The sequence below is a fragment of the Lithobates pipiens genome, unplaced genomic scaffold (genome assembly GCF_037356315.1).
Source record: "Lithobates pipiens isolate NorthernLeopardFrog02 unplaced genomic scaffold, aLitPip1_a1.2 Scaffold_27, whole genome shotgun sequence".
In the NCBI taxonomy this organism is placed as follows: Eukaryota; Metazoa; Chordata; class Amphibia; order Anura; family Ranidae; genus Lithobates; species Lithobates pipiens.
Window position 1 is genome coordinate 105,994,566 of NW_027507788.1, and position 27,976 is coordinate 106,022,541.

Consider the following 27,976-nt stretch of genomic DNA (forward strand, 5'->3'; position numbering starts at 1 on the left):
AGTCATGAGGATTCCAGACCCTCAACATCCACCACTTCCTCATACTGAAGAATTTTCTTGGACACTTCATACTCCCTTAAGTGGAGAGGAAAGGAAAGCACTCACATTGAGTTCCATGAATTTCAAGCCAGTGAGGAGTTGAGAGCAAATATTTGTTGATCCAACAGGGATAGGATGCCATTTTCAGTGGTCCTCAGAAGAATATCACATGACATACACAGGCTCACAGGCCCACTGCAATACATATCCTTAACTAGGCTGTCAATTACAAAGCTTGGCCTGCCTTTCTTCACCCTTGGTCAACCCAGCAATGTACCAGAGATGCCTGCCTGATGCCTCGCTTGTCTATTGAAGTTTAGGGGCTGGTCCTCCTATCAGCACCAGGGTAGGTCCACCTGTATTTGTTTCTTGAAATGTATAGGTCAGGCTATTTCACATTAGATGAACTTTGAAGTTTTGTAATCAGCTGAACAGATTCTTTAATGTGTATACCTGAGCAAAATATAAAAACATTAGTATATCAACACCACATGCACATTTCTCCAGGTTGTCTCCAATACAGAAAAACACTTCCTTGATACTGCCAAAGGTCCAGTGAACTCCCAAATTTCCAGTAGTGAGCTGAAAAGGCCGCGCAGTAATCTTGTTGCCAGCTTCCCAAGAATTCTCTCCTACTGAATTACAGGACAGCTCCTGTGTGTTACAAGATCAGGAAAGGGAAGTGCTCTGTATCCAGCAGGTACAGATTTCAGACAGGTGTGGCAATACTGCTGGGGATTTCAGTGCAGCAGATGAAGCATTGTCCGCTCAAATAAGTTAGGAGCACACTATTTCTGGCAAACAGGTAGATATGTTTTGTACTTGCACATTTGCCCATATTGTCTTTTTTATAAAACTGCATTGGAAAGTACTGAACACATGGGGAAATGTGCATGTATTACACAGAACAGATTTTTATTTTGTCTATACATTTTAAAAATATACTGTAATTGGAGTGCAGCAGTGAATGCTGCTGGGCACCACCATAATTCTGCCATAGTCTTCATAAACCACCAAGGGGAAGCATACAAAGATGAGCTGTCAATCTACAAAAATGATCTTCTGAACTCCAAGGACAGAGTGATAACAGGTTTTTGTTTGATGCAGAACAGAGTTGGAGTATTCACCGACCATGCAGGTAAGTGCACATTTTTCTTTGGGGATATTTTCCCAGTCTTGGCTTTGATTCTCAGCGATGTACAGTACACATCAAAATACATTTCCAGCATTTAAAGAGAAATGTGTTCACATAGTGCTTTATGAAAAAACGTATTTAATAGATTTATAATTTAAATAACTTAGATTGGAAAAAAAACTAACAAAAGCAGGCTGTAAAAAACAAAACAAAAATGGGGAAAAAAAGGATATGGATGTAATTGCTCCCCAGACTCTCTTCACCGGCCCTCCCCTCCTGGTCTAAAGTTCTTGTACATAATTTGACCTGAATACTTCCCTGCCCCTTTGGGTAAATGTTTTTATTTTCCAACTTAAAGTCGCCTCAAGGCTCTCTTTTTGTCCGTTTTCTTTTTAGCTGCAAGTTTCTTGTCTCGGTCTCCAGCATGTTTCTTGGCCATGGGTCCATCGCCAAGAGCACCTGTTGCTGATGCAGAGGAGCAGGGGTCTGTAGGATCCTTGCCCCTTAAGGATGAGCTGTGTGCATGAATTTCTGTCATGAGTCTTGCACGGGATGCGTACTCTTCATAGTTCTCCAGTAAGAGACGACCAGCCTCTTCGTTCAATGCCGACTCTGGGTTTGGGTGAATCAACAAACACTTTATTGTCTTAAGAGAAAAAAATACAAACATTAGTGAAAGAAACCTTCAAAAGTTTAATAAAAACACTTTGTATACAAAAACCTCTTTAAAATATTTGAGGCAAGAGCTAACTGAAGGACTTAAATTCACTTATCCTCTCCTATTGTAAAAGCTTTGGAGGAGTTACCTAGTTTTGACAGCTACCTGCTCCCACTACCACTGGGTTTGCCTAGGTGACCCAAGCAGAAGTTTGGCCCCAACACCTAACTGATGTGCTTGCACCAAGTCACTGGCCTCTTTAAGTAGTGACTGGAGCCTTTGGGCTCATTCCCAAATGCAACTGGGGCCAGACAGCAGATTCCCATAACAAGAATGTGCAGATCCCTGCAGCTGGAATCACAGGTGAATGCAAACAGTTGCCAAAAGCAACTTGGTAAAAAGCAATAGGATAAATGGAGCCTCGGCTGTCCATATGTATGCACATAATTGATAGATTACATGCCATGGACAGATTTGCATCCAGGGCTTATCTCTCCCTAGTCGCAAGTAACCACTGGCTATTCAGATAGTTTTCAGGAATTTGCTGATTTTTACCACAGGAATCTTTTGTCCAGCCCTAATCGCAGGTATTAATGAGCCCTAAAGTCAAAACAGCAGCAGCTCCCATTCTATCCCTATAGCTTCTTTCTAAACAGGTCATCTCAATACTGGGGGGAGGGAGAGAATGGGTGATTGGAGAATGATAGGAAATTAAAAGAATAAGGACAGCACCAGTTCCCGCTAACTTGAGTCCTAAGAACCAGACTGGAACTGGACAGGTGAATACAAACTGGAGTCATCTCCCCTCAGCCACAAATCATTCAAACATTCAGGGCGGGTCTGATGTTTGAGCAAGTCCAGCAATAACTGCACAAGGCCCATATTTGTACTTTCACAATCGAGTTGCAAGTGGACATATTCTAGGGCTGCACGCTCAAATCTAAATAAAAGGAATCTTGATACTGCCAGATTATACTTAATACTTGACATGCACTGCTGTAGACTTCGCTCATAGCAAGCCAGCGTTACAAAGTGGCTGAAATCCCAGAATTCAATGCCAAAGCTGGCCATGCACTATACAATCTGTACAAGATTGGACATTCTTTCGCTGTACCAAAGCAATGCAGTATAAAAACAAACCTAAGCAATTATTTTAATTAGTATCCTATTAGGCGGACCCTTAATGCTACTTATTTGAAGTAGATTGTGAACACAGTCAAGGTTGTTGGCTGACTTGGTTGTCTTCGGCTGACCAAACACTACAATCTACAATTATTGCTACAGAATTACTCACTAAAAACCACACAAAAATGGGATACGAGAAGGCTAGCAGAGTCCTCATTTATTGTCTAGACCACTAATAGACTTAAATATACAATTGTGCTACTCATGATGGGTACGCGCTGCTCACTCCTAAAGCTAGGCAACATACCCAATTTTACCTTGCTGTTCCACATCTGCCTATTGCATTTATCTGAAGACTTGTAAATACTCCCTCTACTGGTCTTCCATAAGGGATGAATAGTGCTCCCGAAGGAAAAACATTTTTTCCCCATATTGAATACAGTGAAGGGGTATTTACCCCTGTAAATTTTATACTATCAATTTTTATTAAATTATACACCATTTAAATAAAGTGTTATTCTTCAAGATTCACTGCATAGACAAGTCCCACTACCTCTTTTTTCCACATTCATGTATTAGGGATGGAGGCATGTTGATGCTAGTTTATGTCAGGTCACTTTTGTCCTTATTCTGCCATATACAGGCAACGCGCTGAGCACTCTTAAAAGGCATCAACGCAACTGACCGTGTTTGGAGGAGGAATGCTGCCCATGACCTAGAACTGCACGATTAATCGTTAGATTGCAATCTCGATTCAACCCCCCCCCTCACAATCTTAACCTGACATTTCCTTGATTCTATGTGACAAGTGCAGAGCTGCACAGCTGTTCAAAAAAAGAAAGAAAAGAAAAAGGCCGATGTCAGAAACTCCAACCACCTTTCGTTTGTTTTTTTTAACCACTTGCCCATCGGCAAAAGATGTAAAAATTATCTTTTTTGCTAGAAAATTAACCAAAACCCCATTTTTTTTTAGCAGAGACCCTGGGGAATAAAAGGGCGGCCCTTGCAACTTTTTTTGTCCGACAGTATTTACGCAGCAATTTTTCAAACGTGATAAAAAAATAAAAATAAAAAAAGTAAAGTTAGCCCAATTGTTTTGTAGAATGTGACAGATAGGCTGAGTAGATACCTCACATGTCACGCTTTAAAATTGCGCACACTTGTGGCATGGCACCAAGCTTCAGTACTTAATCTCTGTAGGCGACACTTTCAATTTTTTTTTTTTTACAGGTTTCAGGTTTAGAGTTAAAGATCTAGTGCTAGAATTATTGCTCTCACTAACAATCTTGGTGATACATAACCCGTGTGGTTTCAACGTTGTTTACATATGCTAGCATGACACACAGGGATGGGGGGCACTTTTTCTTTTGTGATTTTATTTTTTACACTTTCCCTTTAAAATAAAAGTGATCACTTTTGTTCCTATTACAAGGAATTAAAAGAATAGAAATAGTGTGTGACAGGTCCTATTTATGGAGAGATGTGGGGTCTCTATAAGACCCCACATCTCTCCTCCAGGCAGGAAAGGCTGAGATGCCTGCCTGTTCTTACGGTGAAGAGAATCGCCGGCAGAACAAAATGATAGCTGAATGATGCCTGCAGGTGCAGGCATCATTCAGATGTCCCCACTGAAAGCCCAGGATGTTTTTGGCAGCCAGCAAGAGGTTAAACCATCAATAATCTGAGATTGACGAATTGCTGTTTGGACACCCCGCCAACCGAATACAGTCCAGTATAGGAAGATTTTGCTGTTGACACCACAGCGGCTAACTGGGACAAAGTTGTCGCTGCCTCAGAGGCAGCCAATTTGTTGGGTAGTATTGGAGCGAATAACAATCTCCTCTCATCATGCAGCGGACTGTAAATGGTTGCCAGTGTTGTGTCCAAACCGCAATTCCCGTAAATCTCCAATTGCTGATGGTTTAACCACTTCAATACCAGGACATAGTTATGACATCCAGAGAAGGGATCTCCCAGCCTGGGCGGACATGTGACATCCTCGGTTTCTCGCCGTTCCTGCAGGCCTCCAGCGTGGCGATCAGGGATGAGGCGTGTCAGACACAACCTATCCAAGATCTGTGTAAAAAGCCAATAAGAGTACCTGTTTCCAGTCCAACAGAGTACCTATCTGCAGCCCATGCCTCAGAATATACATTGGGGTGTTTGCTTTCCAAAATGGGGTCATTTTGTGGGCAATGCCACTGTCCTGGTGCTCAAGGATCTTCAAAAGTGTTATAGGCAGGAATGAAATGAGATGTGCAATTTATGCTCCTAGAACTCCTGACAGTACTACTTCAATGTTGGGCCTCTGTACAGTCCCTGACAAAAGTCTTGTCGCTTGTGTACAAATTGACCTGAAGTGCCGCTAAAATATATTTCTAATCAAGATTTTGTTACAAGAAACGGGTCATTTTAATCACAACAGCTTTTGTAATGTCTCAGTGCAAAACGAAACAGACAAAAAGTATTCTAATATTCACAGCTTAGTAAAGCCCATTGAGTCAATTTTTGCCAAGACATAAGTGTCACCTTGTTATATGAGCTTCACCTGTGACTAATAATGGATCAATTAGGTCTCAGGTGTGTATAAAAACGAAAACCAGTACACTAGACCTTCTCAACTGCAACTAGACCTCTGCAAACATGCCTAAGATTCCCCCAGAGACTAAAGTGTTGATTATCAAGAGGCTGAAGACCAGATCCACTGCTGTGGCAGACACCTTCAATGTGTCTCATCGTCAAGTTCAGAGGATAAAAAGATTTGAAAAGACTGGAGATGTTTTGGACAAGGCCAGGTCCGGCCGACCCTGCAAGACAACTGCTCAAGAGGACCGTTTGTTGGCTCGAAAATCCAAGGCCAGCCCATTTTCCACTGCAGCAGAGCTCCACGAGACCTGGACACCTGAAGTCCCTGTGTCAACCATAACAGTTTGTCGGATTAGGTCTCGAAATGGCCTCCATGGTCAAATCAGTGCCCATAAGCCAGCACTAAACAAAAGACAATTAAAAAAACATGTGGCATTTGCCAAGGGCCACAGCCTGCTAAACGGATGGACTCTGGAAAAGTGGCAGAAGGTGGATTTTTCAGATGAATCTTCTGTTGAATTAAACCATAGTCGCCGCAAATATTGCAGAAGACCTACTGGAACCCGCATGGAGCCGAGATTTACCCAGACAACAGTGAAGTTTGGTGGAGGCAAAATCGTGGTCTGGGATTACATCCAGTATGGGGGTGTGCGAGGGATCTGCAGAGTGGAAGGCATCAATAGTCTAAAATACCAAAAAATCTTAGCTACCTCATATTCCCAACCATAAAAAAGGCCAAATTTTGCAGCAGGATGGTGCTCCATCGCATACTTCCATCTCCACATCAAAGTTCCTTAAAGCAAAGAAGATCAAGATGCTCCAGGATTGGCCAGCCCAGTCACCAAACATGATCATTGAGCATATGTGGTGTAGGAAGAAACATGAAGCATGGAAGACGAAACCAAAGAATATTGATGAACTCTGGGAGGCATGCAAGACTGTTTTCTATGCTATTCCTGATGACTTCATCAATTGTATGAATCCTTGCCAAACCGCATGGATGCTGTCCTTCAAGCTCACAGAAGTCATATAAGATATTAAATTTGGATCTCACAGCACCACTACTTAATTTGCTGACATTTTTGATTTTCAGTAAAGTTCAATTTCTGTATAGGCGACAACTTTTGTCTTGCCAAAATTTGACCTGCCTGTCTTGATTAAATGATGAATCTTTTTTCAGTGAAACTAATTTATTTCAGTGCATTAAACATCATTTGGGAGGGCTTTATCTTTTCATATGAGCTATTTCTAACACCAATTGATTAATTAAAAGTCAGGTTAATAGCAGGAGTTTCTACAAAATAGAGAAGTGACAAGACTTGTCAGGGACTGTATGTGGCCAGGCTGTGTAAAAGTCTCACGTGGTATCGCCATACTTGGGAGTAGCAGCAGAAAGTGTTTTGGGGTGTAATTTTTGGTATATACGATGTGTTAGAAATCTTATAAATTGACAACTGAGGGGAAAAAAAAAAAAAAAGATTAATTTTCTTTCCACGTTTTCTGAAGACCTGTGTAAAAAAATTGACCGTTAAAGAGACTCAATGGTACACGCAGATTATACATTGGGTGTTTGTTTTCCAAAATGGGGTCATTTTGTGGGCAATTGCATTGTCCTGGTGCTCCAGGGCCTTCAAAAGTGTAATACGTCATTAGGAAATTAGAGTTGTAATTTAGGCTCCAAAAACGCTTGATGGTGCTCCCTGGAATCGCCATACTCAGGAGAAGTAGCAGAATGTATTTTGGGGGGTCATTTTTGCTATATACATGCTTAGAGTTAGAAATATCAAACTGGCACTTTGGGTAAAAAAAATAAAATTTTAATTTTCTTTCCACATTTTCCGAAGACTTGTGGGGAAAAAAATGAACCGTTTAAAAGACTCATTATGCCTCATAGAATAGACGTTGGGGTGTTTGCTTTCCAAAATGGGGACATTTTGTAGGTAATTCCATTGTCCTGGTGCTGCAGAGCTTTCAAAATTGTAATAGGTTGTTAGGAAATTAGATGTATAATTTATGCTCCTTGAACCCCTGATGGTGCTTCCCTGCATGTTGGACCTTTGTGTGGCCAGGCTGTGTAAGTCACACACGTGGTATTGCCATACTCGGGAGGAGTAGCAGAATGTATTTTGGGGTGTAAATGGAAGTATGCATATGCTGTGTGTGAGAAAACTTATGACAATTTTTGTGGAAAACAAAAATTCTTAATTTCCCCAAGAATATAAAAAACTCACCATGCCTCTTGCTAAATACTTTTGTCTGTTTCAAAAGGCGTCATTTCAGGGTATTTTTACTTTCCTGACATTTCAGGGCCTCAAGAAATGAGATTGGCCGTCAGTGGATCAGGTGTGGTCAATTTTCAATGATTTGCACCATAGCTTGTCGACTAACTTTCACAGAGACCAAATATCCACTAATTTGGGTTATTTTATCAAAGATGTAGCAGTATAAATTTTGGCCCAAATTTATGAACAGGACTTGTAAAATGTTATAGAAACGGAAAAAAAGTTTTCAAAATGTTCGCTTTTACTTGTGTCGCAAGAAATAAAAAAACCCAGTGGAGATTAAACAACAAAAGAAAGCTATTTGTATTAAAAAAAATTATAAAAATTTTGTTTGGGTACAGTGTTGCATGACTGAGCAATTGGCATTCAAAGTGTGAGAGCGCTGAAAGCTAAAAAAAAAAAAAAAAATGGTCTGGGAAGGAAGGGTTTATAAATGTCTTGTATTGAAGTGGTTAATCCATTTTATCCAAGCAATAGTCCTCCCTAAAACACAATATAAGTCACCACACTGTGGTCCTCTCCTCACCTCAGTGTGACCTAACAGTTAAGTTTGGTCAAGCAGCGCTTGCGAGCCTCACCTGGATCTCCAGACTCCTATATCAGATCAGTATCCCAGATACATGTAGACAAAAAACAGGCTCAAATAGTGCTGCTCATAACTCGGGACGGTGGAGGCACCAGTGGCTTCACGAGGAGCGAGTAGTTGCGGGAATATAGCAGGTGTGCAGCTGTTTAATGGACACATCTTTTAACTGTGCAAAATAGCGTGGTGCGCTGGAAGCACCAGGTACGTGAGTAGCCAGTTATGCTTTTAAACGTTATAAGCACTATTGGAGCCTGTTTTTTGTCCACTTGTATCTGGAATACTGATCGGAAGATCGATATAGGAATCTAGAGATCCTTCTATGTTTGAGCCCACGTGAGGCTCGCAAGCGAAGCTTGACCAAACATGACTTAGTTGATACTCTGAGGTGAGGATAAGACCACAGGGTGGGGAGCACAAGAGTGGTGACTCACTATATTTTGTGTTTTATTTCTGGAGCACTATTGCATGGATGAAATTGATTAAGAAGCACTCGTACTAGAAGAATCACTGATGAACTCACATTGATGAACTTCACCATTGGATTTTTTGTTTATATGAACTATATATTTTTATATATTTATTGAATATTTTTTATAGATTTTATTGTACACAATATTAGTTTTTTGATATTAGATTTACAGATTACACTTGTATGGAGGGTATAGCATTACACAAATATGAAATCTATTTTTAGCACATATATAAGATTGTGAAAAGTGTCAGCAGCTGACCTTGGAATATTTAGTGAATATATATGGTAGCGTGCAAGGCTTTAATATTTTTTGCTGCTTGAGGTTAGTAAGCAATTTCAGTACAGGGGAGAAGTCTGTACAACTGTACACAAAAAAAAAAAAAAAAGCAAAGGAAGAGGCGCCTCTGGGTGTAGAGATAACATACACTTTAATAAAAAAAAAAAAAAAATATTTAATACAGGCAACTCACATTTTGGATGTGGTCTATGAGCATTCAGTCACTTTAAAAGCTGAGCATGGATGTGGTCATCTAATAGTCCGTCAAGCTGAGGCACTGTAGCCGCTAGTGGCCAGGAAGTGGCACAGACGCGGAGAGAGATGACATCATGAGCACCCACCTCATGATGTCATCTCTCTCCGTGTCTGTGCCACTTCCTGGCCCCTAGCAGCTACAGTGCCTCAGCTTGACGGACTATTAGATGACCACATCCATGCTCAGCTTTTAAAGTGACTGAATGCTCATAGACCACATCCAAAATGTGAGTTGCCTGTATTAAATACGTTTTTTTTTATTTTTTATTAAAGTGTATGTTATCTACACCCAGAGGCGCCTCTTCCTTTGCTTTTTTTCACAGACTTTGGAACATGGTTTCAGTCCTTCACTGATGGCAGCCCTGGATATGGAGCTCCTGGTTTTAAATGCTTTCCTTTGTTCTACTAGACAGTAGCTTTTATATTTATAATCATACGGATCTTTACATAATATGGACTCATTCATTTAATTGGATTTTTGGTTTCAATTGGTGAGAGACTGGTGGACATTGGGAAAATCTTTGACCCTGTTTTTGCGCATTTACTTGTGTATTGTACAACTGTACACACCAGACGATCAAGCTGGAGCCCAGCATCACATTTCCTGTACAAGATTAGCTTGTCTGTCTACCTACTAGTCCATAAATCTGAAGAGTAGATTTGGGCGAACGGTTCGGCAACAGCATCAGTTCGGTGCGATTGTGCAAAGTTTTTCCCAATAGCGCAGTATAAGCTGGTTAAGGAGTGGGGCCAAAAGCCAGCCCTGGCATCCTTGACAACTGATGAGTCAATGGGCTTTCCCCGCCAACAGCTGCCCCCCATAATGAGGGCATGTGGCCCGGTATGGTATTGGGGGGGGAGTCTGTGTGCTTCGATACTGGTCTGGTATGACTGTTTAGTGGGGGGGGGGGGCTACTTTTTTTTTTCTTTAATTATGACATAGTATGGACTGGGTGGGGACCATATGCCATTTTTCAAATTTTCTTTAGACATATTAAGCGTCCTTATGCTCTTTATTGCATAAGACAAAAATTAAATATATTACTTGCCTGTTTGCTTGGAAGCGGAGAATGCAGAGCTCAGTGTACAATCTCAGCACAGAAATACAAGGGTTGCCTCATTCCCCGCTGCCCAAACAAGAAGATCTGGCACCCGGAAAATGCCAAGAGGCCTGTACTAGCAAGATGTTTGTGGACTTTAGCCACATATTGGGTTAGCCTTCTAGAAGGTGTATTACTACTGTAGTCTGGTGATCCTAGACTCAAGTTTGAATACAATTACATATGTCCATAAAACAAGGCTTTAAAAACTTTAGTCCTTATTGATAAAATGTACTAATCCTATCATACTGCAAAGCTTAGTAAACCTTTAGTAACACATTGCTTTTGCACTCTTACGGAATTTCATAGCTTAGCACACCTTTCCTTCTTAGTATTAGTAGTTTACTGATAAACTTACTTTAATTGTTCTTACAAAGGAATTTCACCCCACCTATGCAAAGCTAAAAAGCAGCCTTGCATTGTCCATAAAGTCCAGCGCAGTCTTCCTCGCAGCCAAAGTCCTCATCCAATTAAAGAACACTTTGTAATTCAAGACATTTGCTAAACAGTGGAGGTAAAAGTGAATGACTCAAGTTTAGTTTACACATTGCATGTTGCTGCTCTAGCAGCACCTGGAACACAACAGTGCCAAGGGTATGTGGCCCAGACTACAATCATGTTCAGCATCCCCAACGGACCTTCAGATGTGACATGGATAACACGTATTCATGCTGGCCCAAGGCAAGTTTAAAAGATAAATTATGCCTCTTGCCTCCATGGCAGTGAATGTTCAAAGTTTGTAGCTGCACACCACTAAAAACCAGGACAGATGTCTACACACTCACCAGTAAGACATGTCTTATACCCAACTCTGCCTTCCAATCTTTCTTTAAAACATTGACGCAGATTTCTCCATTGGAACTAACGTTTGGATGAAAGATTTTGGTAAGAAAGTATCCTTTGGGAGGTGCTGCTGGGAAATCTTTACCCAAAATTAACTTCATTCTGAAAATACCACCTGCGTACGGCGTCCCCTCTGAAAAAAAAAAAAAAAAAAACATACTGAAATTCTGCAGACTGAAAAAGAACATACATGGTTATGGGACAATACATTTGGGAGCACTGTAAATATTTCAATATGGACAAAATAAAAATGCAATAAAATCACCATTCACAAAAGAAACACCTGGGCTGCATGTAACAATTGGAGGCAGCCCACTGTGAAAACCAGATAAAGTTACCACTGACTAGAAGCCAAGCCAACAGAACAGCTACTTCACATATGATTAAACTGTCGCATGAACATTGGCAATTTGTTTTTTTTTAACACTTTTTATATTTTGCAAACTATATTGCCTGAGTAGAATGCATTTAAATTGTCACTTAAATGAACTCTTATTGGAACAATGGAGACTGCCATTTAGGACCTTTGAAAAGTGCTAGTTAGGCACACCGCAGGACGGTTATCATAGAGCAGGGGTCTCCAAACTTTCTAAACAAAAGGGCCAGTTTACTGTCCTTCAGACTTTAGGGGGGGGGGGGGGGCCAGACTATGGCCAGTCGGCAGGTAAAGAGCTGCATCAGCAGTTTGGAGACCCCTGTCCTAGAGCAAGAGCACCTGGCCCTTGAAATGCATTGGTATTAGGCACAACTGAGTCCGTGACATGACAGCAGGTTGCTTTAAGACCCCTTTCACACTGAGGGAGATTTTCAGGCGCTATAGCTTTAAAAATAGCGCCTGCATTCCGCCCTCAAACAGCTGCTCCATTGTCTCCAATGTGAAAGCCTGAGGGCTTTCACAGTGGAGCGGTGCGCTGGCAGGGTGTCAGGAAAAGTCCTGCCAGCAGCTTTAGAGCAGTGTTTTTACCGCTTTTGCCCATTGAAATCAATGAGGCAGAACGGCTATACCGCCGGCAAAACAACTATTGCGGAGCATGGCGGGCATTTTTAACCCTTTCTTGGGCGCTAGCTGGGGTTAAAACCCGTCAGCAGCCGGAATGCACCCAAATCCAATATTTTTAGCGGCGTTTTACCGCTGGCGCTATGGGCGGCACAGTGTGAAAGGGGTCTAAGGGCCCTACAGTTGGTCAATGGTATCCAGTGATTCTAAAGTATCTATATCCGGACAGAGCCTATGTTTTACATGCTGTTTTTCAAGTACCCTTGTGAGTAATTGAAGTATTTAAATAAGTTAACTGAAGATTCTGCACATGGCCTTTGTGCGCTTTAAGTCTCTCCATGTTTACTGTGATTTTAAATAGCTTGCTTGAGCCAAGCTGGCCCAAATAATTTCCTTTGCTACAGATTTACCTGCTGGGTGCACTGTATACAGTGCTGTGTACCACCACTAAAATGAGGACTTCCCATCCTGTTCCCAAAACAAAAAAGTCAGGCTGAGTGCTGCTCAGCCATGCACAGGAAGCTTTGTGTTCTATAAACGAATGCAAGGCTTCCTCTGGCTGTGGTGGAGAGGTGGGTGGATGTCAATATTTCCACCTCAGCCAGAGGAAGCTTTGGATTTCATAGAATATAGTGTTGCACCAACTCATGCAAATTCTCCGATGCTTGATCCAGTACCTCAGAATAGAAGGGGGGCCGGGCAGCCTCACAGATGGTCGGTGCAAAGGGGGTGGTTACAAGCAGCGATCTCCCTGTAAAGCGGGGTCTTCTTGCCCTTTCTTGGGTATACCATGATATGGGCCTCTAGTAGTCCTGGGGTAAGGGGCATAAAGGTGGAAAGAGAATTGAGGCTTTAATATATGGGGATGCCAATATGTCTAAGGTGGTCTTATAACAGATGGCTGTAAGGCCATCTGGGCCTGGACTTTTACCCGGTTTTGTTTGCTTGAGTGCTGGCTTCCATTCTTGTAGCAAGAGTGAGTGCCTGAGGTCACAGCGGTTTCAGTGGAGATAGTTTTAGGGCAGTATTTCTCAAGGAATTGGTTTGAGTTATCCTGTTGTGGGGTAAAGGTGTCTTAATGTCTGAGAGATTGTATAAGGAAGAGTAGCAATGTTAAAGTTCCTGTGCGATGTCTGGATTGCTGTCAAGAGTGGTGCCAGTTGAGGTCTTGAGATGAACTGTGGCTTTAGCTTTACCGCACAAGACATGTGCCAACAGGTGCCCACATTTGTTGCTATGCTCGTAGACGAGCTCCTAAGACCAGGTGAATTTCTTTGAGCCTATGTCCAAGTTCCTCCAAGAGAAGCTTGAGTTTGTGAGGTGTTGTAAGGTTTGTTGGGCTAAGGTGCGTTTATGAGCTTTTTCTAGGTAGCTTATTTTGGAAAGGTGTTTTTTTATGTGGGCTTGTTTCTCATGTTTTGCAGTGGAAGTCAGATATGAAATGTCCTTGCATGACACATTTATGTGCTTCCCATTGAGAGAGGTGTAGTATCGGGAGTGTCATTGTCTGAAGTAGTCTAAGTTCTTTCATATGTTGAGTACTTTGTCTTTGTCAGTTCATAGATTTGAATCAAGTCGCCAAAATTTGGCGACATGGGCCTGTTCTGTAAAGGTTAGCGAGAGTGACTGGGTGGTGGTCGGATAGAAACATGGTTTCGATTGTTGCTTTGGTTAGGCAGGGTAGGTCTTGTTGACTGAGGAAGATATAGTCTGAGTATCTGTTGTGGGGAGCAGCAGGTGAAATCCTTGTCCTGGGGGTGAATAGTTTGCCAAGCAGCGTGTAGAAGACAGTCCTGAAAACACAATTTGCTTTGGCACAGGGCTAGAAATGGGAGATGAGAGGTGCCGGTGGAGGCGTCAGTGAGGGGGTCTAGGGGAACGTTTACTTCTCCACCTAGAATGGGCATTCAGGATTGGAATGAACCTAGGAGGCATGTGATTGATCTGAAAAAAGACAACTTATGAGACATTGGGGCAAGAAATGTTGGCTAGAGTAATGGGTTTGTCCCACAGTGTGTCTAAGGATGTAGCGTCCCTGAGAGATGGTAGGGAGGGAGGGAGAGATAGTAGGGAGGGAGAGATGGTAGAGATGTAGTAAGGGTAAGAAAGGGGGTATGAGAAGAGCGGACCAGTAAGAAGTTGGAATGGAGGAAAGGCAGAGGTGGATAGGAAGGGAGAAAGGGGGAAGAATGAAAAATCCGGGGGTTTAGGCCACTTAACTCACCTAAGTATGAAAGGAGATCAGGACTGGGTCAGCGATTACTTCCTGAGGTCGCTGGTTGTGGGAGTGGTAGGTATTGGTCATGGATAGGCGGTTGTCTCCAACCTCTTAAAAAAAAAAAAAAAGGTCAGAAAATCTTATGAAGGAGACAAGTGCGGGGAGAGGACACGAGGGCAGAAATCCCATGTGTGTAAGTATGTGTGTTTAACGGTGAAGGTAGAGATCGGATAGGTTGAAAAAAAAAAAAAACATGCTTTCTTGCAATGGTGGGAAAGGAAGGAAACCAGTCTATTATAGGAGAGGAGCTAAGGTTGTATAATATTGAAGAGGAAGTCTCAAGTAGCGTACAAGCTCTTCAGATCATGGAAAGAACAGCAATTCTGGAAAGTATTTCAAGGGTCTAAGATAAAGTAGTGTAGCGAATCTAAAAAACATGAACCTTAAAAAAAAAAAAAAATGAGAACTGGTTAACTGCTTTGGAACATGCATCCACTTGACAGACTTTCGCTGAGACTACAGTCCTATCTTTTTTCCTCTAGAACAAAAGTCCCCTGTTGAGGCAAGAGATCTTTGAGGGGGATAATTAAAAAAAAGATGCATTTTCCCCTTTTTTCTCTCTTGCTTTCCCATTTTTATTTGAAGAGGGTGGGAATTGGAGGATGGAATGTAGGCAAATATAGCTTTTGCAGTTATCTCCCTTGGGAGTCCTCAGTCACAGAATAGGTATAATAAACAAAATAGTATATAAGTGAATACAGAGAATGGATCAAAAAACAAGCCAAGAATAGCATATGGCCCTTCAGTACACTCTATGTAACTATATAACTGCTTCTAGTTGGTTGCATCATATATAAAACAAGAACTAGAACATGAGCTTCACTGTCCATAGCAAAAAACAAAGAAAAAGAGGAAGGGGAGGGAAAAAGGGGGGGGGGAATGGGGCTCAAAACGTGGCGTTGGGGGTAGGCCAAAGTTCACCAGACTCGGGGAAAGAACTGTAAAGCCTTCTTGGATAAGGAGCTGTGAGTTCTACCCCAATGTCCGTTAATTCTGGAGAGTGAGGTGAGTAGTTGACAGGGTAGAGACTATCCTGGAGTCTGAAATTTTTTACAAGAGTCATTCAGAGGGCAAGCGAATTGGCTGGACGTAAGTGGGGTAGTAGAGGTCTGTTGTATCAGCCTCTGGAATTAGATAAGACCGAGGCAGAGTGATAAGTGGCAGGTCCATAAGGTGTTGAGTTGGTAGATTAGCTCAGCGATGAGGTTATCCTGAGAACCTTGACCTCGTAGTAATAAGGTGCTTAGGATAGGTAGGCTCAGATGAGTGCTTTGGGTTAGGTCGTTTTTAACAGGGGGATGTTAGAGGCAGACTTCCTTCTCTATACCCTAAGAACACAGTGTTGAGGGGCTGTATAGATGAAGATAGAGGTCTTCAGGGAGTGGAAAAGGATTGGTGCATAGTACGGACCAATGGGTGACCCAAAATTCTGGGGGATACAAGCACAGTGTACAGTTTAGAGCTTCATAGGGAAAGGGAGAGGGATTTAAGGATTGTCCATATGAGTGATCAGTGGATATTTCCATGAGTCACGGCATAAGGGTATTGCGAGTATGGAAAACATGGAGTCACAAGATAGTTCAGAGAATGTTCTGGAAATCTACAAGAGTGTACTGACCTTGGGCCATATTGTGTAGGGAACACTTCAGCATGAGAGACTAGCTTTTCAGTGAGCTGGAGAGGCTGTGGGACTGCGCACCTTCATGCTCCTTGAGCGTTTAAGTGAGGATAGTTGAGACAACCAGCTTCTTGTATGTCATCCATGGAGTTGGCGTTTCTCAGTGGTGGCATTCAGAAATCGCTGTACCAATCTGGCAGATCAACTAGGGGGTATTTTCAGTGTATCGCAGAAATGTTCTAAAATCGTCTGGAACACTTAGAATTGCTGTGCGTCCCTGTGAGGAGGCTGAGAGGCAGAAAGGAAACTTCCAGCGATAGGTTATAACTTTTGCTCAGAGAAGGTCCAGCAGGGGGTCTTAGTTCCCTTCTGTGTTGCAGGGTTATATTAGAAAGGTCCTGGAAGATTTTAAAGCGGGAGTCCGCCGTTTTTTTTTTTTTTTTAAAGCCAGCAGCTACAAATACTGCAGCTGCTGACTTTTAAAATAAGGACACTTACCTGCCCAGTGCGCCCGCGATGTTGGCACCCGAAGCCGATCTCTAGATCGTCTCTCGGGTGCTGCCACCACCATCTTGGGTATGGGAATCAGGAAGTGGAGCCTTTCGGCTTCCTTTCCCGGTTCCCTACTGCGCATGCGCGAGTCGCGCTGCGCAATAAGGATGGTCCCCGCTGTCTCTGGGATCCGTGTTTCCCAGCAGGCAGCGGGGGACCTTCGGAAAGGGGCGTACCTTCTGCAGAATCTACGCCGGAAGTGGGTGCAGATACCTGTACTGTACGGGTACCTGCACCCCCTCCCCCCTGAAAGGTGGCAATTGTGGCGCCGGAGGGGGGGAGGGTTCCAATGAGCGGAAGGTCCACTTTATGGTGGACCTCCGCTTTAATCTATCTGCCTTGGTGTAGAAGATAATGCGCGTTCCTGAGGATTTCTTCCTTTAGGGTGTAAAGTGGAACTTCAGTCATTTTTTCATCATTCCATTTTAAATCTTCTGTCCTTGCTGTTTTAACGTTGGATAGCAAAAAATTTCTGCCAGTAAATACCTTATACAACCCACTTCCTGCTTCTTGTCTTGAAAAGCACCTAGGGTATGACATGCACAGTTCTCAGAGTTGGCCAGGAAGGGAGGGGGGTGGGTCATAAAAGGGCCAATCAGAGTTGCAGAGCTGGAGGTGTGCCTCTGTGTAAATCCAGGAAGTGGACAGCAGCTTCAGCTGCCCACAGTTAAAAATGGTTGCAGCCAGACTTAGTGGAGAGAGATTTCTGCAGCATATTTTGAAAGTACAGAATCACAGTATATATAAAATATAGGGAAACTTCAGAATGGTAAAGACGTTTTCATTACAAATTATGTGAGTAGACTGCAGTTCCTCTTTAACATGGCAGCAGACCATGTCTCTAGGGGTGTCTGTCTCTGCCTCTTGGTCGCAGTGCCCTATGTACTCAACTTCTATAGGTGTATCATGTGGTCTCTCTAGGAGGTCATTGAAGAGTGCTGATACTGTGGGTGTTGGATTCAATGGATTTGGGTAACCCCCTTACCCTTAAGTTGTGGCGCCATCCCCAGTTATCAATATCTTCAAGGTGATATTGAAGTTCTCTCAGATGGATTGCATGGGAATTTTTGCACATGGCAGAGACTGGCATAATGGCAGGCGGTTCTCTCCACCTCCCCAATCCTGGCTGCAATGGAGTGGATGTCCATTCTTAGATCAGAGATAGCTGCTGACAAGGTGTTTTTAATGTCAGCAGCTATCACCTGGAGATCAATGGGGGCAGGAGCTGTGTGGGTAGCTGAGGCGCCGGGGTTCTGACCTTGTGAGCATAACAGGCTTCTGCTAGCCAAGCGGGATCTCAGTGAAGAGGCATGTGAGGCAGACATGGCATCTCGCTGCTGCCGAGTCTGGAACAACTGATATTGCAGCTCAGTTGTGTTCCCTGCCCTCGGGGGGAACAGGAACGAGTTGCTGAAACAATCCGGTGTGTTCTCCCCATGGTCAAGTTGTGGATCATCTCCGAGTAGTAGTATTCAGGACCTCGAGGTCTTGGAAGGCTAGAGACTAGGCAGCCATCTCAGACTGGGACCATACCACGGCACCCGTCGCTTTTTTTTTTAGCACTGAGTCTCATACCCAGAACAAGTATAGAAAAAAGGAAGTGACTTTTCTGCCACTTATTCAGTGTGCTCGTTCCAAATCTAACTCAAAAGCACTGGAGTCAGGCAGCCAGGCAATGTGCATTGTCACTTTAAATACAACTGAACAAGCTGTAGCTGGAGGGAATATTGTAAGTATTAGCTTAGCCAACTGTTTGATCTATGCAAAATCCTCCATGTTTGTGCATAAACACACGCTTCCATAGCATTGATCTCCTGTGTCCCGTTCTGTACGCAATGGTTTCTCCAGCCAATCCCATCACTTCTGAGACCAACAGCAGAACAGAACACAGGTCCAAGCTCAGTTGCCTTACACATTTGTTTATAGCCAAGAGGGGAGTTTGCTGTGGGTGAGTATGCAAGCCAGCAAGGCACTATCCAGTCTACCATCCAAGGGTGATAACTAGGAAAGTTCCAGGACTATGGTTTTGGATTTTTCTGACACCGGTTTATTGTTCTTGCTAACATTTGTGGTGACACCTCACATGTGTGTTTTGCTTTGGCGATTTAATTTTTAATTACTTTTATTGCTATTACAAGTAATGTAAATATCCCTTGTAATAGAAAGGATAGCAGGTCCTAAAGACATGTCAAAAAGGACCCAAAACTTACCTTTAAAAGATATAAAAAAAGCCTTTTATCGCCTCGGTGACCAGTCGGCAAAGACCGTAAGCCAGAGAAACACTGAAAGCCATTCTATAAGTGTGCGCAATTTTAAAGCATGACATGTTAAGTATCTATTTACTCAGCGTAAAGAGATTCTGTTGTGCTTGTACAGGCTTCTGATTGTAAACCTGCTAATACTTACAACAATGTTAATCCCATTACACTGCTTGAAAGTATCAAATTCATCTGAACATATAGACATGGAACTTACAAAAACAGAATATACCAACCTGGCCCTTCAATGCTGACTTGCACATCAGTTATGTCTTCTTCATTGGGAATGATCTTTATTCCTTCTGGCGGATCAGATGTCAAAGTAGAAACCTCTTTGTAAACTTGGCGAATTACATGTGGGGGTAGGTTTTCAACGTTTGAATTCTGAAAAAAACAGCAGAGAAAATCATTTGTAAAGGTTTAAAGAAACTTCAAAAATTAACACCAAATAAAAACCATCCGATTAGGGCCTGACAGCAGATTCCTGCAACTGGAATCAAACGTGTATGCAAACAGCCTTTCAGCCAGTACAAATGAATGATGTGCTGGTGGCCACATCCATTCTCATGTAGTCGCGAGTGGGGCCCAGAGTTAAAGTGGTTGTAAACCCTTTCATACACCAAGTGGAATGACTGGCCTCAGGGGATATTAAAGTAATAAAGAGCTGTTAATAGCAGAACTTGCCTGCACTTGCTGTTTTCATTTTTCTTCTGCACATCATGCTGACCCCAACTCCAGGCACATGGATGCTGCCAGTCCCAATGAAGTCTATTACATATGTGACCCCGTTTAGAACTACAATTTTATGGGCAGCCATTAACAGGGTAGAGTGAGGGAGAGACAGAGCCAAAGTGGCTCCCCGCCTTCTCCACAGCAGTGATCGAAAGCGGCTCCTGAGTCAGCATTTCATTGGCTGTGTATTCTCTGGGATGGCTGAGCCTAAGGTTTTAGTTCTAAACCAGTGGTCTTCAAACTGCAGTCTGGGGACCAGATGAGGCCCCTTGCTTGCTTTATTCCAGCCCTTGGGGCAATATTTCATCCTCCAACAGCACTGGGGCATAACTCCCCCCAATGACACCAAGAAAGGGGCACGATTCCTCCCCATAACACCAATGATGGGGCATAGTTCCTTTGTTTGACACCAACGATGGGGCATGATGTTTCCCACCAAGTTACACCAATGATGGGGCACAATTCCTCTCACCGACAAAGATGTGACATTGTTTACTCCTACTGATACTAGGACATTTTTTACACAGTAAACTGGCTCTGTTTACAAAATTTGGTGACTCCTGTCAACGCAAGTGTGCACATTGTAGAGCCTCCAGCAGGACTTCTGACAGGAACAGGGAACACCTACATATTTACCAGCAAAAGCAGACAAGTCCTGCTATTCATTCATTTAGTCCAAAAAAAAAAAAAAAATCAAGTGATATAAACAGAAGCTCGGTAATCAGTATTTTTTCCCTCATGCTGTCAGCGTGAGGGGAATAAAAGCTGGTCAGAGGGACATCGGTCCTTCACACAGAAAGCCACGGCTGCATATTGTGTCCAGTGTCAGCTGCTAGTGCTCACTGGGACGTGAGACCTAGGCGGGGCAGTGGAAGGCCCCTGCCGTTCAGCTGCCTATAACGGCAGAGCAGCTCATTAGCTGCATCGATTGTTGTGAGCCGAACGCTAGCACTAAAAACGGTACTGGGGTGAAAACCTGCTGCTGTAGGCATCCGCCCGGTATAACCTCTTCAACCAAATGACGTAAAGGTACATTTGGCATGAAGTGGTTAAAGCAGGACTTGGCACCTGCCCACGATACCAAAAGAACCAACTAGTTTAATGATCATGGTATCGCTGTACTTGATTGGCCAGCAAACTCTCCTGACCTAAACCCATAGAGAATCTGCAGGGTATTGTCAAGAGAAAGATAACACCAGACCCAATGCAGAGGAGCTGAAGACCACTATCAAAGCAACCTGGGCTTCCATAACACCTCAGCAGGGCCACAGGCTGATCTCCATGGCACACAGCATTGATGCAGTAATTTATGAAAAGGAGCCCTGACCAAGTATTGAGTGCACACTATACTGTACATGGACATACTTTTCAGTAAGCTGACATTTCTGTATTAAAACATTTTTTGCGATATTTAGATTTTCTGAAATACTGAATTTTGGGTTTTCACTAGCTGCAAGCCACAATCAAAATGAAAAGAAGTGCTTGAAATATGTCACTGTGCAACGAATCTATGAGTTTCACTTTGAGTTGAATTACTGAAATAAATTAAAGGAGAAGTGCAGCCTAACACTAAAATCGCTCCATCTATATACATCCACGCTCTTATGCCCTGTACACAGTCGGAAATTCCGATGGAAAAATTCCGAACGGATTATGTTGTCTGAAAATCCAATCATGTGTGGGCACTATCGGACTTTTGCTGTTGGATTTTCCGACGCACAAAATTTGAGAGCAGGCGCTAAAATTTTCTAACAAAATCTAATCGTGTGTAGACAATTCCGACGGACAAAGTGCCAGGAATGCTCAGAATAAACCGAGACACTAAAGCTATTGGCTACTGGCCCGTTTATAGTACCGACTTACGTGGTTTACGTCACCTCGTTCAGAACGATTGGATTTTCCGACAACTTTGTGTGACCGTGTATATGCAACAAAATTTCAGAAAAAAAAAAAAAAAAAAAAGATTTTGTGGTCGGAATGTTTGACCGTGTGCACAAGGCATAACACTAACCTATCTAGCCCTGTAAGAAAATATAAATATACATACATTTTCTAAAGCCGGCCCCGATCCCACACCGAGCTGTCAGCCACGGCTTCACTGTGGAGGCAGCCAACAGAAGCCCCATAGTAAGTCTATGGGTGATGACACTCCCCAGTCATTTCAGTCTCCTCTGCTCTCCCCACTGGAGATTGGACTGGCTTACAAATTCCCCCTCCCCCTACCCCATGCAGGCGGATTCCCTGGCTTCTCCCAACAGTGGCAAATCTGGTCTTAGGTCCCGATTGGCCAGAAGGAGAAGCAGGAAGACAATAGCGAATGTTGTTTGGCTATTGTCACAAGTGGGTGGGCTCAGGGTGTAGTGCTCTGCAACCCCAACCTTTTCAAAGCCAATTAGCGCCTCTGGCTCTAATCACACGCTTCAAAATATACAAATAATAAACACCCTCATACAACTTTATGCGTCCGGCACCCACATAGAGATTAGGGGCCGGCGCCCCTTATGGAGAAGCCACTGCTGCCAATTTCTTCTTTACAGGGCTAGATAGGTTAGTGTTCGATCACAGATGTCTGTAGATGTAGCGATTTTAGCGTTAGGCTGGACCTCCACTAACTTTTTGATGATATTCTAATTAGATGCACCTGTATATTCCAGTGAAGGGACACAAAACAAATCCTTCTACATAAGTTGTACCTGTTAATCTGCAGTATCTTATTTTTTTCTCTTTCGTTTTAATGTGAAAGATGATATGCAGAGAGAATAGTGAGAGAATCGTAATCTATCTTCTAAGCAAAAAAATGTGATTCTCATTTTAGCCAGAATCGTGCAGCTCTAAAATATATGGCGTAAATAAGACTTAAAAACTGACTATACATATACAGTTTTAACAGTTCATGGAATTTATAGGTTCTTCTCATGCAGAGAGTTTCCTTTTTACGCTTCTATGCCCTATGATAGCTCAAACATATGCTGGCAATTTCTTTGGCTTCCAACGGCCCTTGGCTGTGCAGACTGTGTGCCAATGGTAGAGATTTGTCTCTAAGCACCACCAAGGGCAGGCACCGATTTGATTAGTGTGCATCGCTTAAACTTCTAGAACCTGAAAGTTCACTTAAGTCACAGGTCCAACACATACGTAGATAACAGCTCGATCACCCAGGTCATAGCTCATTCAACCATTTCCTCATTCCACCCTCAAGCAAACATTCGTAATTTTAAGGAATTTAAATTTATTGAGTAATTAACTTTGGGAAGTCATACCAATGAAAGAACTCTCAGTATACACCTAAATTTACACCCACTCACAATATAAATAACTTGCTACAAAATCTTTACAAGTGAATCACTGGTACTAAAACTTAGCAGTATATACAACACATGCTCACCAGTACTCCTGCCAGATCCTTACTGAGGCTGCACAAACTCCACTGCAAAATCTCCCAGCCGTGTGTATGGGATTGGGATGTATTACAAGAGGCTTGACATAGCAATGAATAGGGATTGTTACCATGTGTTGAAGCTACCTGGTTGGGAGATACTACAGTGGTGGCTGTGCAGATGCTAGCAGGACAGGCATGTATAAGGGCACTTTCACACTGCACTTTGGCTGCAGCGAGGGAGAAGAGCAGTGTACCAGAGGTTTTTGTAGCCAAGCTTTTCTACAGACTTCAATTATGTCCTGCAGTTTTGGTTTGCTTTCAGAAAGAGCACCATAAGTCTGGCATGGAGGACTTTGGTGGCATACGCAATATTAGGTTGGATGTCAATGTTATGGCTAATCATTGAAAGTACTTTTCTAAGGGCTGATTCATGTCAGCAATCCCATTGTTCTGGAAATGAACTAGCGCATTTCGGAATCCTCTCCTAGTCCGGTGTAACATTTGGCACCTTTCAGGGGGGGAGCAGATACCTGTCTAAACCAGGCATTTGCTCCCACTTCCGGGCATAGATAGTCACAGTATCCACGGATATCTATGCCATATCTGGCACCTCCTTCATCCCCCTCACTGTCTTCTGGGAGACACAGGCCCCAGAAGACAGCAGTGACCAGTAGGATTGTGCAGCACGGCTCGCGCATACACAGTAGGGAACCAAGCTGTGACGCCACAAGGCTTCACTTTCCGATTCCCTTACCGAAGATGGCGGCACCTCCACCCGAGAGACAGATCAGCTTCAGGTGCTGACATCGCAGGTGCCCTGGACAGGTAAGTGTCCATATTTTAAAAGTCAGCAGCTGTAGTATTTGTAGCTGACTTTTAAAAAAAATTGCAGAACTCCACTTTAACATAATAATGTAAACTAAAACGACACTAGAAAGACCATCATTCTTCAAAAATTATCCATACACATCCACTACTTAATGACCTCATAAGGGATTGCTCATGAAATTGTGTTTTGTGCCTCCTCTACCTTTCCCCTTACTTCCTTTCCTTCCACTACAAAACCCATAGTGCCTAGCAGTGGCAGCCCGTCCATGCGGGGCACCGAAGTTGCAATGCTGGAAGAAGGTAATCGCATGAAAAACTCAGCAAGCCCAACATTTAGCCTGCCCATACATGGTTTGATATTAGGCTGGTCCCTGCTAAACCGGCCAAAAATTAAACAAACAGTCTATGGCCAGCAAGATTGTACAGATTAAAAACGACCCCAGGAATGAAGAAGACTACCAGCAGAGCAGGAATAGAGGGAAAAATCTTCCATGGGGTCACTTGCTTCTTTGGCACCCCATGTGGGTTCTAGCACTGCATTCTGCTATGAACAGGCACAGTGGGGGCTTTCCCTCACATCGAAATGATATCTGTAAGACTACAGGACAGGAAGTGAGAACGTTATCCCTGAGACAGAAAACCTGACAGCAGTTTTACACTAAATACACGTGTACAGGCTTTAGATTTTCACTGCTTGTGCCAATAATGGTGAGATCAGTACAAGATGGCGTGCATGGGCAATAACACTGAGCCCGATTATTCCAAACTAAGAAAACCTGGATAGTCCACAATGGCTAGTCCTATAAAATCACTATAAGTCCTGAATCGTAAGTTGCGCTTGGCACACCCCTGTGAACAGTCAGATCTGACTGCACATGTGTTTAGCAGTCAGGTGTCCCAGGATGTCCCCTGCGAGCACACAGACCTGTGACTGGCTGATATCAGGATGCTCCCTGCAGGGACACAGACCTGTGACTGGCTGATAATGACTTGGCTGAGGGATCAGCGTGCCCACAGACCTGCGACTGGCTGAGGGATCAGCGTGCCCACAGACCTGCGACTGGCTGAGGGATCAGCGTGCCCACAGACCTGCGACTGGCTGAGGGATCAGCGTGCCCACAGACCTGCGACTGGCTGAGGGATCAGCGTGCCCACAGACCTGCGACTGGCTGAGGGATCAGCGTGCCCACAGACCTGCGACTGGCTGAGGGATCAGCGTGCCCACAGACCTGCGACTGGCTGAGGGATCAGCGTGCCCACAGACCTGCGACTGGCTGAGGGATCAGCGTGCCCACAGACCTGCGACTGGCTGAGGGATCAGCGTGCCCACAGACCTGCGACTGGCTGAGGGATCAGCGTGCCCACAGACCTGCGACTGGCTAACAGATCAGCGTGCCCACAGACCTGCGACTGGCTAACAGATCAGCGTGCCCACAGACCTGCGACTGGCTAACAGATCAGCGTGCCCACAGACCTGCGACTGGCTAACAGATCAGCGTGCACACAGACCTGCGACTGGCTAACAGATCAGCGTGCCCACAGACCTGCGACTGGCTAACAGATCAGCGTGCACACAGACTTGCGACTGGCTAACAGATCAGCGTGCACACAGACCTGCGACTGGCTGACAGATCAGGGTGCACACAGACCAGCGATTGGCTGACAGATCAGGGTGCACACAGACCAGCGATTGGCTGACAGATCAGGGTGCACACAGACCAGCGATTGGTTGACAGATCAGGGTGCACACAGACCTGCGATTGGCTGACAGATCAGCGTGCACACAGACCTGCGATTGGCTGACAGATCAGCGTGCACACAGACCTGCGATTGGCTGACAGATCAGCGTGCACACAGACCTGCGATTGGCTGACAGATCAGCGTGCACACAGACCTGCGATTGGCTGACAGATCAGCGTGCACACAGACCTGCGATTGGCTGACAGATCAGCGTGCACACAGACCTGCGATTGGCTGACAGATCAGCGTGCACACAGACCTGCGATTGGCTGACAGATCAGCGTGCACACAGACCTGCGATTGGCTGACAGATCAGCGTGCACACAGACCTGCGATTGGCTGACAGATCAGCGTGCACACAGACCTGCGATTGGCTGACAGATCAGCGTGCACACAGACCTGCGATTGGCTGACAGATCAGCGTGCACACAGACCTGCGATTGGCTGACAGATCAGCGTGCACACAGACCTGCGACTGGCTGACAGATCAGCGTGCACACAGACCTGCGACTGGCTGACAGATCAGCGTGCACACAGACCTGCGATTGGCTGACAGATCAGCGTGCACACAGACCTGCGACTGGCTGACAGATCAGCGTGCACACAGACCTGCGACTGGCTGACAGATCAGCGTGCACACAGACCTGCGACTGGCTGACAGATCAGCGTGCACACAGACCTGCGACTGGCTGACAGATCAGCGTGCACACAGACCTGCGACTGGCTGACAGATCAGCGTGCACACAGACCTGCGACTGGCTGACAGATCAGCGTGCACACAGACCTGCGACTGGCTGACAGATCAGCGTGCACACAGACCTGCGACTGGCTGACAGATCAGCGTGCACACAGACCTGCGACTGGCTAACAGATCAGCGTGCACACAGACCTGCGACTGGCTAACAGATCAGCGTGCACACAGACCTGCGACTGGCTAACAGATCAGCGTGCACACAGACCTGCGACTGGCTAACAGATCAGCGTGCACACAGACCTGCGACTGGCTAACAGATCAGCGTGCACAGACCTGCGACTGGCTAACAGATCAGCGTGCACACAGATTTGCGACTGGCTAACAGATCAGCGTGCACACAGACCTGCGATTGGCTGACAGATCAGGGTGCACACAGAACTGCGATTGGCTGACAGATCAGGGTGCACACAGACCTGCGATTGGCTGACAGATCAGGGTGCACACAGACCTGCGATTGGTTGACAGATCAGGTTGCACACAGACCTGCGATTGGTTGACAGATCAGGTTGCACACAGACCTGCGATTGGTTGACAGATCAGGGTGCACACAGACCTGCGATTGGTTGACAGATCAGGGTGCACACAGACCTGCGATTGGTTGACAGATCAGGGTGCGCACAGACTAGCGATTGGTTGACAGATCAGGGTGCGCACAGACTAGCGATTGGTTGACAGATCAGGGTGCGCACAGACCAGCGATTGGCGACAGATCAGGGTGCCCACAGACCTGCGACTGGCTGACAGATCAGGGTGCCCACAGACCTGCGACTGGCGACAGATCAGGGTGCCCACAGACCTGCGACTGGCGACAGATCAGGGTGCCCACAGACCTGCGACTGGCGACAGATCAGGGTGCCCACAGACCTGCGACTGGCGACAGATCAGGGTGCCCACAGACCTGCGATTGGCGACAGATCAGGGTGCCCAGACCTGCGATTGGCGACAGATCAGGGTGCCCACAGACCTGCGATTGGCGACAGATCAGGGTGCACACAGACCAGTGATCGGTTGACAGATCAGGGTGCACACAGACCTGTGACTGGTTAAAGACTGTAGACAGTCAGAAATCAGAGACAGGAGATGTGACATAAGGAGGAAACGTTCAGTACAAAGCCTTCTCTTCCCCCAGTGGCCAGGCCTGAACACTGTCCGCACATACCATGCCTCTGGAGCAGGGAAGATCGGCTCTTCTCTCGGTACGACTGAGGGATGCTCCGGTGCGGGTCTCAGGCCAGCCTGGGTATCTCTGGTGACAAGGATGTGACGTTGAGCGTTCAAACTCGGAGGCTTCGGGCCTAACCCTTGTGTACGACCGCCAGCGTTCTTCTCCTCCCAGCGGCGCCCTCCTCCTCGTTAGCCGGCTCTCCGGACACCCAGGTCTCCTCCAGTCACTTAGCTTCCCCCGGCACTAAGCCACTACGGCCCACCGACACCCCTTCATATAACCTTCGTCCCCTTCTTGACCACGCCTTCTCCAAATGG

At 44.8% G+C, this 27,976-nt stretch overlaps 1 protein-coding gene across 1 annotated transcript; it reads right to left on the reverse strand.

The window, feature by feature from the left end:
- Positions 1 to 1,295: 1,295 nt before the first annotated feature.
- On the reverse strand, positions 1,296 to 27,976 carry UBE2S (ubiquitin conjugating enzyme E2 S). The gene is made up of 4 exons (XM_077457315.1): positions 27,654 to 27,976; positions 19,298 to 19,445; positions 11,301 to 11,491; positions 1,296 to 1,820 (listed from the first exon to the last, which is right to left on the reverse strand). Exons 1-4 carry the CDS (start codon positions 27,654 to 27,656, stop codon positions 1,527 to 1,529), a joined length of 636 nt encoding a protein of 211 aa, XP_077313441.1. The 5' UTR covers positions 27,657 to 27,976; the 3' UTR covers positions 1,296 to 1,526.